The sequence below is a fragment of the Gracilinanus agilis genome, chromosome 5 (assembly GCF_016433145.1).
Source record: "Gracilinanus agilis isolate LMUSP501 chromosome 5, AgileGrace, whole genome shotgun sequence".
Taxonomy (NCBI): Eukaryota; Metazoa; Chordata; class Mammalia; order Didelphimorphia; family Didelphidae; genus Gracilinanus; species Gracilinanus agilis.
Genome location: NC_058134.1, coordinates 13,729,118 through 13,746,331, shown reverse-complemented (window position 1 = coordinate 13,746,331; position 17,214 = coordinate 13,729,118). Strand labels below are relative to the sequence as shown.

At 49.1% G+C, this 17,214-nt stretch overlaps 1 protein-coding gene across 2 annotated transcripts in view; it reads left to right on the top strand.

Moving 5' to 3' along the window:
- The first annotated feature begins 8,793 nt into the window (after positions 1-8,793).
- Positions 8,794-17,214, top strand: part of RAPGEF5 (Rap guanine nucleotide exchange factor 5) — an 87,254-nt gene continuing 78,833 nt past the window's right edge. For both annotated transcript variants that reach the window (XM_044677668.1, XM_044677669.1), the window contains exon 1: positions 8,794-9,100. In XM_044677668.1, the coding sequence (XP_044533603.1) occupies positions 8,794-9,100 (307 nt within the window). The remainder of the gene's footprint in view (positions 9,101-17,214) is intronic.

The window sequence follows — 17,214 nt, the reverse complement described above, 5'->3', positions numbered from 1 at the left end:
CTTCCCTTCCCTTCCCTTCCCTTCCCTTCCCTTCCCTTCCCTTCCCTTCCCTTCCCTTCCCTTCCCTTCCCTTCCCTTCCCTTCCCTTTCCTTTCCTTTCCTTTCCTTTCCTTTCCTTTCCTTTCCTTTCCTTTCCTTTCCTTAGTGTATTGATGTGTTTTCTTTTTTACATGAGAATAGTTATAGATAATGTCATTTCTTTAAGTGTTCTCTTATAACAAACTTAAACAATGAAGCAAAGTTAACAATATACTAACCTCAACAGAAAGGACATGCCACATTCCACATCTGTAGTAGCACCCGCTCTCCAGTTGTAATTGGTTTTTAATTTTTTAATAAAATTAAATTGATTATTTTAATTTAACAAATTTGCATTAAATTTTTAAAATTTTAAATAAATTGTTTTCTCTCTCCCATTCCAAAGGAAAAAAGAGTGAAAAGAAAAATCCTTTGTAACAAATAGGCAAATTCAGGCACAAATTCCTTCATTGCCTGTATGTAAATATTTTGTTATTTAGTCACTTGAGTCATGTCCTACTCTTTGAGATCCTATTTGGGGGTTTTTTGGCAAAGATTCTGGAGTGGTTTACCATTTCCTTTTCCAATGTAAATACACATAAACAATATCTATAAATATAGTTTGTGTATATATGTATACATATATTATATATAAATAAATATAAAATATATCAGATAATGTAAACCTATATGTACCCCCATATGTACATGGCCAAATATACATGTCAGGAGGTAAGGCACGCGCTTCCCCATCAGTCCTCTGGAATTGTGAATGGTCATTGTATGGACCCAGGATCCTTCCTTCCAGTTTTTAGAGTTGTTTGTCTTTACTTTTTGCTGTTATTGTCTAAATTGTTCTTCTTCCACTGTTTGTGCTTTGCCGGTTTCTATGAACTTTCCTATAAAGTTTATATAAGCTTTTACACATGTAAAAATTTAAACAATTTGGAGGACTTAAACAAGTCCTCCAAATCATTCGTATTTAGAGTTGCCTCGGGAGCACAGCTTATTCTCCTGGTTCTGCTCACTCCGCTCTGCATCAGTTCATGGACATCTTTCTTGTCTCTTTGAAACTGATTTCCTCCCTCCTCCTCCCTCCTCCACATCTTTTCTTCTCCAGGCCAAAGCGGTGACTTTTTAATCCATTCCTAGATGATGGGGTTCGTCCAGCCCTTGCCATTCTCTTCATCTCCCTTCTGAAACGACGATCCCCCCGAATGAGCCCGCAGTCCCTGCGTGGCCGAGTTCGGCTCGGTGGACAGCAGGTCTGCATCCGCCCTCGTCTCAGAGTCTGGACCACTATCAATGCGGCCGAGGACTGCATTAGCTCCTTGAGCGGCCGTGTCCCACTGATGACATATCAAGCCTGTAGCCGGCGAAAGCTCCCGGGACTCTTTGATGGGAGGAACTGCCAAGCCGGGTCCCAGTTCATTTTTTTAGCCTGAGTGCACGGCTTGACGTTTATCCTCATTAAATGTCATCTGGCTGCTTTGGGTCTATCATTCCAGCCGGAGTCTGGGATCTGTCATCCTGCATTTGAGCTTCAAATTATCTCCACTTGTGCTAAGTCGCCTCCTCTGTCTTCAGGGGATCATCACAGACTCATAGATTTCTGGAGGAGACCCCACTTTACATAAGAGGAAACTGAGGCTTATGGTCAGTCAGTCCATTAACAGGCATCTTGTTAAGAGCCTACTATGTGCTAGGAACAGAACCAAGCTCTGGAAAAGCAAAGCAAACAAAGCAAAAACAGGGGAAGAAGGGAGAGATTTATTTGTCCGAGATCACCCAGGTAGTAAATGGCAGTCAGGATTTCAACGCAGATCCTGGAACTCCATTTCTAGTTTCTCTTTCCATCGAATCAAGTATTTTTATAAAAATTCCAAATAGGATGGAGCGAATCTGGGTGCTAGAGTGGATCTTTGGAACCTTCAGCAACTTCCAAAGGGAGCTTTGAAGCTTCCAGAAGTGTTTCCTACTCCAAAGCATCTCTCAGGTTTGCTAGCCACAAGCACTTATAAAGCACTTACTGCGCGCTGGGCCCCCAAGCCAGAAAAGAATCCTTTCCTGCCCTCGAGAAGCTTACATTCTTTCAAGGAAAGGGCCACGTACATATATAAGCAGATTCAAAACACACCCAGAGAATACGAGCCATATCTAGCAGCCCAGTGGCTCGGGGTTGGGGCCGCTGGGAAAGGGGGACCCGAGTGGAGCTTGGTTGGGGCAGTGGTTGGAGCCGGGGAGGATGGCCAGAGAAGAAGGTTTGCAGGAGCCCGAGTCGGATTTTGGGGGTCTCAGCAGGACCACTTCCCTCAGGGGTCTCCATCTTCACAGGCCTCTCCTGCCTGGCTTGTAGGAATCGGTGACACTGGGCACAGCCTTGGAAGAGGGGGCAGAGACTGAGCTGTTCTCTGCACTCACGACTTCCTAAAGTGTCTGATGGATAGAGACGTTCTCAGGGAGAGGTGGAGGCTCGTCACCCGGGAATCCTTCTGTGATTGTGGCAGCTAAAGGTCTGGCTGGACCAAACTGATTGCTGATCATCAGAATCACGTGGCGAATTGTCTCCATGCCAGCAGCCTTGAGATCACCTTCAGAATATCTTTCTTCTCGATAGTTTTGGATACTTCTGTGAAACTTGAAACAAATGAAAAAGTAATTGGTTAAAACCAAGGCGAACTGGAATCTGGTCTGCTCTGCCCAGGGGGTTCTCAGCAGCCCTTGTTGACCTCGTGGGTAAAGAGAAAAAGAAAAAAACTAATTGTCATTATCACGAGGAAGATGAAGTCACGGCTTAATATAATCATGGGCAAGACCTCCTGAGAATAGAAACAATGATTAGGACAGGAGCACTGATCATCCCCCGTCTGCTGTGTTGGGCAGACCAACGTAGGAAGTTGGGGTTCAGATCTGGGCCCCGCACTTTAGGAGGGACACTGTGCCATGGAGAAGAAGATGGGGAGGTCAAGGGGGCCTGGAATCCTTAAAGGACGATTGGCCGAAGGAGGTGGGGGCAGCGAGGTGGGGCAGTGGATAGGTCAATGGGCCTGGAGTCAGAAAGAGTTCAAAATTGGTCTCAGACACTTACCAGCTGTGTGGCCTTGGGCAAGTCACTTAACCCTGTTGGTCTTAATCCAAAGGATTGGCAAAGGAAATGGCCAACCTCTCTAGTATCTTTCAAGAGAACCCCAAATGGGCGGTTGTGGAGAGTTGAAGAGTTCTGAAGGGACTGAACAAGTGAAGGAGGTTGAGATGATTCGCTTGGAGGAGCAAAGGCAAAAGTAAAACCCAAGTGTGTTCAATTCAGAGAAGGGGGATGATTGAGGCCATTAGTTCTTAGCTTTGACTGCATGATGGGCATTTTCACGTGCTGACTCCATGCCTGGAAAAGCTCCCCTCCTCATGTCTACCCCCTTTCTTTATGAAAACATTCCCAGCCTTCCTTAAGTCCAGCGCCTTCCCTCTGGGCTGAGCCCCAATAGATCCTGGCTTTATTTGGTTTGTATATAGCTATTTGCACGTTGGTTCCCCCATTAGACTGGGAGCTCCTTGAGGGCAGGTGCTTTCCTTTGTCTGCCTTTGTATCCCTAGATTCTTTTTTTTTTAAACCCTCACCCTCTGTCTTGGAGTCAATACTGTGTATTGGCTCCAAGGCAGAAGAGTGGTAAGGATGGGCCATGGGGGTCAAGTGACTTGCCCAGAGTCACACAGCTGGGAAGTGTCTGAGGCCAGATTTGAACCTAGGACCTCCTGTCTCTGGGCCTGGCTCTCAATCCGCTGAGCTACCCAGCTGCCCCCTATATCCCTAGATCTTGGCACAGTGCCTGGCACATAGTAGGTGCTTAATAAATTCTAGTTGCCCGATTAACTAATTAGACACAGAAGGTAGAACTTGGAATGGTGAGTAGAAGCTGTCTAGGCTCAGTGCAGCCAAAGGAGAATGGGTCTCTCTGGAGGGTCCTGCAGCAGAGGGCTGGGTGCCCACCGATTGGGTGTTCTGTATCAGGAATGTCTTTTCAGATCTAAGTTGGACAGAAATGCCTCCCAGGTCCTTTTCACCTCTGGAATTGGCCTCACTCAGAAGGAGCCTCCATCTTCTCCCGTGAGCATTTCTGCACCTTCTTTTTTTATCCGTTACTAGGTTTTTGCTGTGTTACCATGCCACAAGCATGCTCTCAGTTTCCTTCAGCCCCTCCATCAGCCTCCAGGACACACTGTGCCCACCTTCCCGTGCCCAGCATGAGTGGTGATGGCGTACCCTTTCATGGCCAAGTTATTGAGGGACACATTAGCTAACTAGGCAGCCAATAATGCTGCACATCCTGTGTGTGCAGAATTTCCCAGGACTTCCCACCCAGTGACGGAAGCCCGAGAAAATGCCGATTCTTGGGCTCTTAGAGGAAGTGGAGGAAAGATGTGTGCTGGGTCTTCTCGTGAATTGCTTTTGTCCATTTGTGCTTCGCTGTCCCCCCTGACGTCTCTTTCTTGATCTCTTCACGGGTGTCTGTCTCTGGGAGTGTCTCCGGCCCCTTTTGGTCCCCTGGTTTCATCTCATCGATGTGAGGAACAAAAGAAGGACTGAAAGATGGAATTAGACATTGGCATTCGTGTCATGTGGTTTCACACCGACATCCCTGGAGAGTTCGGACCCCCCTTAATTGCCCCGGTAGCTGGTCGTCTGACCTTGCAGTGACTTTTCATGTTCTTTTAACTTGGTCACACTGTTTACTGTAAAGAGGTTCATTTTCTTTAAATTAATATATCATAAAATGGCATTAATCTTTAAAATCATCCGGGGGGGGGGAAGAATTTTAGGGGCAGTGGAGTAATTCCTTGACTCTAGCCTTTGGGTCAGGAAACTTGGCTTATGTTCCCTATGCAATGTGGGTACAGGGGAAGGAATATTCACTGGCCTTGGAGTTCCCAGACCTAGGTTCAAATCCTGCCTCTCTCAGTTTCTCCCTTTGTGACTTTGTGGACAAGTCACTTCATGTCTCTGGGCCCCATCAGGGAGATGAGGGGGTGGAACTAAAGCAAGAGGGCCATGAACTTGGAACTGCTGATATCTTGATAGCTGTATTTCAGCAGAATTTCCTTTCTAATCCATTGTATTTTGTTTTTCACATTTTTATAATTTACATTAAGAATGCATTGTGTATAGATTGTTTCAGATGTATCTGACTCTTAATGCTCCCAAGGGGGGTTTTCTGGGCAAAGATACTGAAGTGGTTGGCCATTTCCTTCTCCAGCTCATTTGACAAAAGAGGAAACTGAGGCAAACATGGTTAAGCGATTTGCCTAGGATCACACAGCTAGTAAGTGTCTGAGGCTGGATTGGAACTCAGGAAGATGAATCTTCCTGACTCTAGGCCCTCAGGGCATCTTGGTGTACAGTGGGTAGAATTTTAGATCTGAAGTCAGGAAGACCTGAATTCAAAATCGACCTTAGACACTTAGTAGCTATGTGACCCTGGGAAAATCACTTAACCCTGATTGCCTCAGTTTCCTCATCTGTAAAATGGCCTGGAGAAAGAAATGGCAAGCCCCTCTAATATCTCTACCAAGAAAACCCCAAATGGGGTCACAAAGAGCCAGACACAACTGAATGGTGACTGATCAACATTATTATTATTATTATTATTATTAACATCATTTACATTATTCTGAGAAGGAATCTCTAGCCTTCACCAGACTGCTGAAGGAATGCAGGGCACAAAGCAGGTTAAGAATCCCTGGACCACAGGGTCTCCAAAGACTCCTCTTGATCTTCAGCATCCTGGGATTGCTTCTTGGCTACTGACTTGCTTGTCAAGTCTAGTAATAACTTGTCTTCCCTCTTCTACAAATGGGGCATAAAAAATGTCTGTGCCTTTTAAGCCACTGGAGAGGTTAATGAGATTTCATATTTATATAAAATATGCCCATATTTATATGAAACATATTATATGTAGTATATTGTGTAAAATATATATTTATATAAAATACGATCTCATCAGTCTGTAGCTGACTCCTTCCCCTGGTGGAAAGTGACCTCTGGGTCTCCCACTCTATGCAATATTTGAATTGATGAGCATTTGGTAAGAACCTACTATGTGCCAGGCTCTAGAGATGACAAATGAAAAGAATCCCTGATGTGAAGGAGCTTCCAGTCATACTTGGAGGGGACAGCACAGATAAAGAGAGGAAGGGAGAGAGCATATAGAGGAAGGAACCCCTGAGGATGCTCAAAGATGGGGCGAGGATGGGGTGCATCCTAGGGAAGAGGAGGAGCACAGACCACCTGCTAGCTTAGGGAACAGGAGTTCAGGAAGCAGCTGTTCTTAGGGGGTCCAGTTTCTGGGCATGAGGGAGGTGGGAGAGCTTCAGTGCCAGGCTGGCTGATTCTGGCTGGTTTGGAGTCTGGATCGGAGGGATCGAGACTGGCTGTGAGTGACTAATTCGGGAGCTGATGCAGGAGTTTAGCCCAGCAGCGATTAGAGCCTAGACTGGGGTGGAGGCTCCATTAGCCGGTGGTGGGAGGAGAGGGGGAGGGGTCAAGTAACAGATGATCTGTATCATTTGTAATAGATTCTGTTTAGCATTGAAACAATGTGGGGAGATTCCCAACACGCTGACCTCAGGCTGGTGAAGTCCAGCCCTGAGGGGAGGAGGTCCAGCCGACTACTCTGCTCCAGACCCACTATGGCTGCTCCCTTTGGCCCCAACTCTGAACTGGTCTAAAAGCCACTGTCCCAGTTAGAGTGCCTGAACTTGACTTTGCAGCTGCCTTCAACTGGGACCTGTCTGTCCCAGAGGCAGATTTCACAGTCAGCTCTTAGGAAATGCTCAGCACTGGGTGTCCGGGCACACCCAGAGTGCCCAGGCAGCAGGGGCAGCGCGGCAGCCAGCCCTCCTCCCCAGTGCCCTGTCAGCAGGCTGCTCTTATTCAGGGCGGTGAGGGAGGCTACTCGGGTAAAGGAGGGCACTGCTCTGGCACTCCCTTCCCTCTTGTGCTCTTCTGTGCCTCTCCCTCTCCTTCCACCTCCTCTATCTTGCCTTCCTCTTCCCTCCCTTCCCTCCTCTCTCCCCCGCCTCCCCCTTTTGCCCTCAGTCTCCTTCCTCTCCCTCCCTCGGAGATGGGGGAGGCTGGCGCCTTGACCCACAACATATTCATTTTAGCCTAGGTGGGCTGCTAACAGGAAGCCCACAGAGGTCACATGGGACGGAAGGGCCGAGAAATCCAACAGAACCATTGAGCAGGATGGTGGAAGCCTCGGCTTGGGCTCCATCCTGCCCTGCCCCCTGGGCTGGAGCGCTGCAGATTCTGGAGAAGTGACCCATGAAAGAGCCCCTAGTGCACAGGACCGCCTAAAGGGCGAGTCCAGTGAATAGACTCCGATTGTTTGGGGTATTTATGAATTCCCTAATTCATGATCTTCCCCATCTTCACGGAGGGAGCTTTTTTCTTTCTTGCTTGCTTTTAATAATTGTGCAGTTATTCTTCTGCGCTCTTTTTTTCCATCCAAATCTTTGAAAGGATTCTGTGGTTCTCCAAGGATTATTGTTTTAGAGCTGAAAGAGACCTTGCAGGTCATCGAGTCTTATTTGAGAGTAGAGTAGAAAGACTAGTAAGTATGGACTTCAGAGTCCTGGGTTCAAGTCCCACTGCTATTAATTACTGCCTGTGTGGCATTGGGCAAGTTCTACAATTTCCAGGGTTCTTGGTTTCCTTAAGTATTTGGAAATATTAAATATTTCCTTAAAGCACCTCTAGATCTGTGATTCTCGAAATTCCTTCATTTTATAGATGAGGAAACTAAAGTCTAGCAAAAAAAAAAAAATTTAAAAAAATTTAAAAAAGGAAGTGACTTCCCTGGGTCACAAGATAACCAAGGTAGGATTTGAACCCACATCTTCTGACTCCAAGGGGATCATAAGATCATAGATTTAGTGCTGGAAGGGGCTTTAGAGATCAACTAGTCTAATCTCTCTTTATTTTCTAGAACAGGAATTTCGAGGCCCAGAGAGAGAACTGCTTTACCCAAGGTCACAGCAGGAGTTTGAACCCAGGTCCCCTGACTCCAGATCCAGGGCTCTCCCCCAAACTGGAACTCCTCTTTTAAATGGCAGTCCAGTCCTTGTTTCCCTCTGGATGTTGACAGTGTCTTTCCAGCCCCCCAAACTGCCGCCCCTCCAACTTAGGAGAAACCCCATCTGGCATGTGCCCCCGTGGCGGGGCTTCCCCAGGCAGCGTTCAATGACGATTTACCTTTTCCCTCTCTTTGTTGTCTCTCTTCCCCTCGTCTCCCCTCCCCTCCGTCCCCCCAACCCCAAATTACAGCAAGAGGATGAAGTCACAACCTTGCAAGTAAAGGAGGAAGACGGAACTGTCCTGGTATTCAAGAAGGTGTCGTCATGCGGGCCAGCCCCCGCGCCAGGGAGTGCCCACACTGATTGGAGGTGAGAGGGTTGGGCTGGTTTTTTTTTTTTTTTTTTTTTTCCTCCCTCTAGCAGCAGACACACTCTGGCTGTTTGCCTCGCTCCAGCTGCCTCTCTCTCTCTCCTTCTCTCTGTTTGTCCGTCTCTCCCTGATTGTCTCCCTCCCCCTCCCTCTCTCCCTCCCTCCCTTCCTCCCTCTGCCTGCCTTCTCTCCGCCTCTGGAACAGACTAGCTGGCTCACTGCAGAGCCCGGAGCAGCCGGATGGGCTGCCTGCCTTACAGGGAGGGAGCCCCGGAGATGGCCAGAGATCTGAGCATCTAGGGAGGGGGAGATGCCTTTGTTACTAACCAGGCACAATGGGGAGCTCCCGGCTGAGGGTCTCTGACCCCCACCTCGAGAGGAAGGACCCTGCCGCCCTCTCTGGCGGCGGCGGCGGCGGCAGGGGCCGAGAGCTGCCCACCTTCGATGTGCCTTATTTCAAATACATTGATGAGGAGGACGAGGAGGACGAGTGGAGCAACCGCTCGCAGTCCTCCACAGAGGACGAGTCTTCAGATTCTCTCCTTTCTGACAGATACGTGGTGGTGTCGGGGACGCCCGAGAAGATTCTGGAGCATCTCCTCAATGACTTGCACCTGGAAGAAGTCCAGGACAAAGAAACAGGTAAGGTGGCGCCGCTGCTGCTTGCCGCTACTTCCTGCTGGCTGGGGGAGCCCAGCTGATTGTATGCGTCTGGGGCTGGCCGGAGGGCCGGCCTCGGGCTGCCAAGCCGGGGCCGGTGCCAAAGCCAGCCTCCGGTGCCTAGCACTGCCCCGGGGGTTGGCTCTCCTCTGAGAGCTCGGTGGATGCGTTTGGTTTGGTTTGCTGCCCACCAGCCCGCTCCATGCCCTTTCCAGATGGAAGCTGGCCTGGGACAGGGCAGTGCCAAGAATCCCCAGCCATGGCAGGCTTGGCACTTCTGCCCCCGTCTTCATCAAAGCCCGTGTAGAGGCAGGGGGCCAAGGCAGCGCCCAGTGTGGGACCTGAGGGCAATATTCACCTGACTTGCGGAGGGCGCTGGGCAAGGGCAGAGGTGCCCACAGTGAAGAGAGCTGCTGGAAGTGCTGAGGGGCAACTTCTGCATTCTCCAGATAAAGGGCTGGCAGCCAGGCCCGGCAGCAGAGTCTCTAGCGTTTAAGATTGGGCGCTCTTGACTTTTCACCTAGAAATGATCATTCACCGTTCCTGGAGGGCTGACACCATTGGTCAGGCCTCCTGGTGTCCACTTTAATCTCGCTGCTCGGTCCACTTGAGGCTCTCTCTGGCCGCTCCAAACTAAAGGGCTTGGGGGGGGGCTTTATTTTGTTCTGAAATAGTTCCAGGGCTTTCCCCATGCCCCGGGGAGTCCTGGTGCCCCTTCCTTGGGTAGCTGAGGCCAGATTTGGCCTGGGCTCGCTCCAGTCACGAGTAATGAGTGCATTGATCAGACCCGCTGATGGACACTTGATCTGTTGACTTGATGGGACACTTGCCCGGGTCTGGGGGCTTTTTTTGGTGGGTCCCAAGGACTCCTGTCAACTGTTCCTTCAGACAGGGGACCTCACATGTGCTGTTTGCCTACAGCCTTCCCCAGAGAGTTAGACTGGTTTTATTGAGGTAGATGAAGCCTGATTTCAAGTTTCCAACACTTGCGTGAGGGATTCTGAAATTCCCCAGCTTGGTGGGAAGAGTTTCCTGTGAATCCCAACCCCAGACGCAATGTTGGGAAGTTGGGAAGGCCTCAGTGGCCCCAGAGTCCAGCCCCCACACCAACAGGTTGTCTTTCATGCTCGGTGGGGCCCAGATGGGTCATGCCGGGAAGGACTTGACAATCAGAGATTGAGGACCCAGCAAGGAAGAAGTTATCATGGCCAAAGCTTTTGAGTTGCTGTTGGTAATTCCATTAGAATCACAGAGTGAGAGATTGAGAGCTGAATGGGCCCTCAGAGGTCATCTAATCGCTCCCCCCCCATAGACACACTTTTACAGATAAGGAAACTGAGGCCCAGGAAATGAGGAACTTAGAAGCCTTAGCCCTAGATAGAGAACTTCAAAGGACCTCAGAGGCCATTTAATCCAACTTCCTCAACTTATGAAGGAAGAAATTGAAGTTTCAAGATGAGAAGGAAGTTAAGGTCATACAGCTGCAAAGGATTCAAAAGGCAACCTTATACCACCCCCTCATTTTACAGAGAAGGACACTGAGGCACAGGGGAGACAACTTCCCCAGAGTCACACCATTATTAAATGGCAAGTCATCTGGCTACAAATACTGACCACTATGCCGCCAGCCCATAGAAGATGAGAGGGCTGGACCCACGAAGCTCTAAGGCTCCTTCTAAGTGTAGATCTCGTGGTCCCTAATTTATTGTGAATAGATGAATTTGGTGCAGAATTGTCAATAATGTTTTTAGAGATGGGAAGCTGGGGCTCCAATCCTGCCTCCAAAATTTACTAGCCAGAAAACCATAGTGAAATCGCTTTGTTCCTCCGGGCTTTGGTTTCCCCATCTGTAAAATGGGTATGGTAGGCTTAATTGACCTACTTCCTGGAGTTATTTTGAGAAATTTAAGGTATCAAAATGGGTGTTTTTATTACTGGTACCATTTACAGTCACTCACCTAGGAAAAGTAAAAAGCCCAAATCCCTACAGAAGTCCAGGTTGCTACACAGCTTTGTGTGCCCACAGATTGATATTTCATGCACCAAATGCCATTGGAATATTCTGCTTTGTCAGGCTAAACTGGACCAGGCCTGGGTGCAATGGTACTTCAGTACGGAGCAGTGTACACTTCATATGTGGCCGGCCCAGACTCAGGCCACTGGCAATGTCACGGGCTCAGAGTGCCTGGGCACGTTGGTGCCTCTGATGCCAGAGTGGCAAAGGGCAGGGAACTTCACCCAGTGAGTCACTTTAGGGTTCATCTACACTGGCAGGCTTTCTCCAGATGTGCTTAAGCACTTCTTCATGATTGGTGGGATCCAGCCCACCTTTGGATGCTTATGCAAACCCCCATGTTAGTGCTGGGGATACAGAGACAGAACGAGAAGTGGTTCCTGCCTTCAGGGAGCTTATATTCGGCTGTACTCAGATAAGTATATACACAATTATATGAGGATAGAGAGAGCACCAAACCTGGGGACATCCCCAAAAGCTTCCCATTGGAGGTAGCTTTGAAGGAAACTTGGGATGCTCATCCGTCAGTCCATCAACAAACCAGTCCTGTGGATGTCAATCATTAAGAATTTCCCTACTATGTGCTGGGCGCTGTGCCAGGCACATAGGCTGGGGATAAAATTCAACATGAAGCAGTCTGAGCCTTTAAATTCTATAGGAGGGACACAGCATACACAGAGGGAAGCTTGGGCTAGTGGATGGGGCATTACTTGGGGTGAAGGAGCCCAAACTCAAGTCCCATCTCAGACACTGGCTTGCTGTGTAACCTGGGGAAGACAACTAACTCTTTTGTGCCTCAGTTTCCCCATCTGTAAAATGAAAGGAATGAATCCGATGGTCCCTTCCAGCTCTAATTCTGGGCTCCTGTGACCCCACACTAAGAGCAGATGTGATTGTATGAGCAAGAGTTTTTGTTTCTCTTCTTTTGGGATGGAGTCCAAGGACTTGTCCATATCTTTCCACTATTTCAAAACCCGAAGGATGTCTGTCTTTCAAGGCTGGTGCTGGGGTCACTTGGGAGCTGAGAGGAAGCCAGGCATGTCTTCTCCTGTTTCCCCCAGTCAGAGGAACTCTGGAATTCAATCAGTTGCTTCAACCAGGGACCCAGACCAAACGAGGCTCAGATAGCTCTGGGCCCCCTGCCTCTGGGACAAAAGGAGGTTTGGGCAGGAAAGTCAGTGAACATTTGTCAGGCTCCTCTCATGTGCTGAGGAGACAGAGAAAGGCAAAAATCAGTCCCTGCCCTCCCCTCGAGGAGCTTCCAGTCTGATGGGAGCCGTCGCAAACTTTTAACAAGTGATGGGGGGATCGATCGGTGTCCTTGTTGGTGTTGCTAAGCACACAGCAAGCACTTAATACTAAAGGCTTTAGGATGGAGTGATTGAGTAGACTCTCCATCTTCCTTCGAGGACAAGCTTTGCCTAGTGCCCCTAGTTCTGGACCTTTAATGCCTTCTCACATAACATGTCCTACTTAGCATGGAATTGGGAAAGTTCTGTGGTTCAGTGGATAGGGCACTGAAGTGACCCTATTCGGAGTCAGGAAGACCTCAGACCAAATTCATCTTCAGGGAGCCTCCTGACTGTATGACCCTTGGCAAGTCATTTAATTTCTATTTGTCTTAATCCACTGGAGAAGGAAATGGCAAACTGCTCCAATATCTTTGCCAGGAAGACGCCATAGATGGTATAGTCCGCAGGGTCACAAAGAATCCAATGTGGCTGAACAACAACAAAGAATGGGGCAGAGGAGCATAGCATAGATATTGAGGTGGATGGGACCTTAGAGGCCTCAGGTGTAATCCTTCCATTTTGCAAATGAGGAAACTGAGGCACAAAACAGTTAGATGGCTTCCCTACGGTCACACAATTAACGTCCAAGGTGGGATTTGAGTTTGAGTCTCTTTCACTCCAAGTTTGATGCCCCATTTGGTTCACCCGCCCACACTTCTTTCTCCCTGTGCATCTTGTTTGCCCTGTTATTTCTCTCTGTTCTTGGTGATCACAGCAGTAATGGTGATTCTCATTTATACAGATTTACAGAGTGCTTTCCTCACAATAACCCAGGTAACTGGGGAGCACAGAGTTGAGATCCCCATTTTACAGATGAGAAAAATGAGCCTCAGTGACTTGCTCAAGGTCAAAAACTAATGAGTGGCAACCTGTGAGCAGAAGCCTCTGGCTTTGGGCTCTTTTAATGTAAGACATCTTCATTTTGAGTTTCTTCTGTAAGTCACTAATTCCTTTAAGCATTTTTGTGATAATGTAGTTTTCAACCAGGGCAGAATTTTTTTTCACATCTTGTCATTTCCTGATGTACTCCACTCCCACTCCTATTTAGCCTTCCCTTGTCAGGATTCAGAACAGTTAAGTAAGGGGGAGTGCAGTGGTTAGAGCACTTAAGTCCAGAAATTGAGAGTTCAAATCTGAGCTCAGAAACGCAACAATTGTGTGACCCTAGGTCAGTCATCTAACCTCTATTTGCTTCCGTTTCTGTAAAATGGATTTGTTGTCACAATCAAATGAGATAATAATTGTAAAGCAGAGTGCCTGGCACATAGTAGGTGGTATATAAATATTAGCTATTATCATTATCATCATCGTGATCTCATCTCCCATTTCCCCCCTGAGAGAGGTGATGTGTGTTTCCTCTTCTGTGTCTCAGATTGGTCCCCAACACTTTCCTGGCGTTCACCTGCCTCGGCTCGTCATCTCTGCATTGTGGCACTTGTGTCTCTTGTTCCCCTGCTTCAGCGTCCTTGCCCTTGCCTCATTTGGGGAGGTTTGGCTCAGCTTTCCTGGATGGCTCCCATTTCTTATTTGTTCTGATGACACATTTGCTTTTGCATTATATTCCTAAACCACAATTTAGTCAGCTTTTCCCCAAGCAAAGGGCGCCACTAGATTTCCTCTCATTTCCTGGATTGCTCTCATTCATCATTGGATGCGACAGCATCATTCCATTACATCCATGTGCCACCCCCCAAGCACCGGGTCCCCACTCTCCTTCCGCTGTGCTCGCCCCCAAAGTGCCGCTGGGGGGAGTATTTTGGTAGGTGCCCATCTGTGGCCACATGAAGCGAGGTGCCCGGCGGGGGGGCCTCCGGGGCAGCTGCCACTCGGAGTTTTCTTCTGGCCCTCCAAAGAGCTCCATGAAAGTTTGGACAGTTCCAGTAATCCTGGGTGGCCACGTCTGTCCAACATCTAATGGAAGGGGAAAAGCCATGGAGTGTGTTTGGTATTTTTCTGGACTGACGAAGCAATAACGGCCTCTGGCCGAGGCATCTCTAGTCCTTGGCTCCGGGGTCCCGTGCGCTTTTTGCCTCTTTTATTCAGTGTAATAAGTGAGTTCAGGGGCAGTAATTTGGGCATTTCCAGGGCTCTGACTTCTGGCTCTCTTTCCTCATTCCGAGGGCGCCCCGGATCTTGTGGGAGGGAGGCAGATGACAAGGGAGGGGCTGGATCCGAGTGCCAAGGGCACTTTTCTCCTTCTGAGGATGATCACCGTCGGCTGATGGAAGGCAACCATATGGCTCTCAGCGTGGCCCCATATGCTTGGCACGGGTCATGGGATAGGTCCCCAAATGGAATACGGGAGTAGGAATACTCCTGCCTAGTCAGGCTCCTCCATCTGCCCAGGGTCACCTCTCATCTTGCGTTTTAGTGGGCAAAAAGGCGAATGGGGGGAAAGCACCAGCTGCCAAGGAGTGGCTCCCTGGTAAAGAGCAGGGCGCCCGCCCCAGTGAGGATGGCCTCTGGATGGCCAGCCCCTGTGGCCCGGCACTGTCCTGCCCAGAGTGAAGGACTCAGCCGCCTTAAAGAAGAGGAAGCTTAGCTTCTCAGACCACTGGGCTTTCCCCTGGTCAGTCAGAACAAAGCTCAGAAAAGGTGATTTCATTCTTCCAACTGATACTTATTAAGTCGCCCCGATCAGGGCGAATGAAGGAACCAACAAGTCATTTATTAGCTGCTTCCTGTGTTCAGAGCACCGCTGGGGACCCAGATACAAAGGGGAGGCTGGCCCTGCCCATGAGGAGCCCCCATTCTACTGGGGGGGGGGAGCACAGGTAAGGAAGATTTCAGCTGCCAGTCTGAGGAGACAGTCCCACAGTGCTCTGGGTACAAGGCTGATGGCCAGGCCGCCTCCTCCGTGTCATTTCCACTGGCAAACTCTGATGGTGAACCATCTGGCAGGGCCGAGGACTCTGGTGGCTCTCTGGGTCTTCAGTGGCTGTGGCTGGAGCCCCTGGGCAGTCAGGTCCTCCGGGCATCCCCCCAGAAGGGTGCTGGGAAGCCTGCCTATTCCCAAGGCTCCATCTAGGGCTGAAAGGAGATTGTGAGCAAAGTGGTGGCAGGAATAGCTTGACAAGGCTGGTCGGGGCTGCCTCCCATCTGCCCCTCGGGGTGTCTTGCTGCTGCTGCTGCTGCTGCTGCTGTACCCGGGCTCGTTTGCTTACTGCCCTTGGCAGGATCTCGGACATTTCCTAGCGGTGCCGTCTCAGGCAGGCTCCTCTAACCTTTCTGTCTTCTCGTCTTGGTTTGCCCATTCCCAAAATGGAAATGAAAACCCTTCTAGTGCGCGCATGGTGAGAGCCTTTGTAGGGGGGTGATGGCGAGCTAGCCAAGAGGCCGGGAAGAGCTGGGTTCAAGGTCCTTTTTCTTGATACATATTGGCTGTGGGACTTTGGGCTGGTCACTTCATTTCTCATTATTCTCTACCAGAAGTATCCATTTTGGCCTCCACAAAACTCCAAGTACCGCCGAAACCAGATGAAAGTGTAACTGAGACGTGGTCCACAAACTAAATAAAAATACAGTGTAACAGCCGGGAGAGGGGCACCGGCCTCCGGGTCTTCCCATCTCTCCGCTCTGCTCCAGGGGGACTCCCTGGATCAGTGAAGGTCCTTTAGTGCACTTGGCACTACGGTATGGGAGGGAGGGAGGCCGGAAGGAAGAAAATGGAGAGGATTCACGAGGGGAAGATGAGAGATGGGGAAGAAATTGGACCTGGTGACTGCTAAGAGTTCTTCCAGCCTCCAGATTTTGTAGTTTAAGGAAACGTCAGAATACACCCATGAGAGAACCACAGAGCCCCGGGGCTGGGCAAGGATGCCGGACTCTCTCTGGGAGTCTTTCAGAACACGGAGCTGATTTTGGCACGACTCACTGACAGCAAACAAGGTTACTGAGCTGCTTTTTGCCAGTGTCCCTACTTCACTGTCTGTGGCCATGCGCTATGGCTAACGGGGAGATGGATTAGTAGACTCGACTGACGTGGCACCATTCTCTTGCCCGCCATGATTTAAGTGCCACTCAAAGGGGGCATCTTGTCAAATGGGCAGTTTTGGCAAAAAAATCTCTTGAGCAAAACATGCCATGAAATTCAGAATGGAGGCAGGAGTCCGTAAGCAGCCGTAGGAGCCAGTCCCAGAGCGATCTTGCCAAGACTTTGGGGGGCTTTCAGAGAGTTTCCAGCACAGCACCTGGCACTAGGTAGGCATTTAATAAATGCTGATTGATGGGTAGACGTCACATGACTGGTGAGTGCCAGGGCTGCCCTCTCTTTTACTTCCCAGAGTTGTTGATGTTTCCTTTCTATTGGTCTAAACCAGTGATGGGCAAACTACGGCCCCTGAAATGTTCTATCCCACCATGTGATATTATTCCTAATCTGACAAATACAATGAGTAGGATACAATACAATGAAACTTCCAAAGAGTTGCCTTAGAAGCAGACTGACAGAGGAGCATTCCCTTTCCTTTGGCCCCCCTTTAAAAAGGTTGCCCATCACTGCTCTAGATGAAGAAAGGGTAGTCGTTGCCCCTCAGTCTTTGGCTAGACCATCTCCCTGAATTGATTGGAGGATAAAATGTAAACTGTAAAGTGCTTAGCAAACCTTAAGGCACTATGTGAATACCGGTTATTTTTTAAGACAAGATGCTGCTTATCCATGGCAGAGTGATTAGAGTAATGGACCTGGAGTCAGAAAGCTGGAAGTTCTAAATGGGCAATTCACTTGACCTCTGCCTGCCTCAGTTTCCTCATATGTAAACAGGGATAAGAATAGCATTTACTCCCCAGAG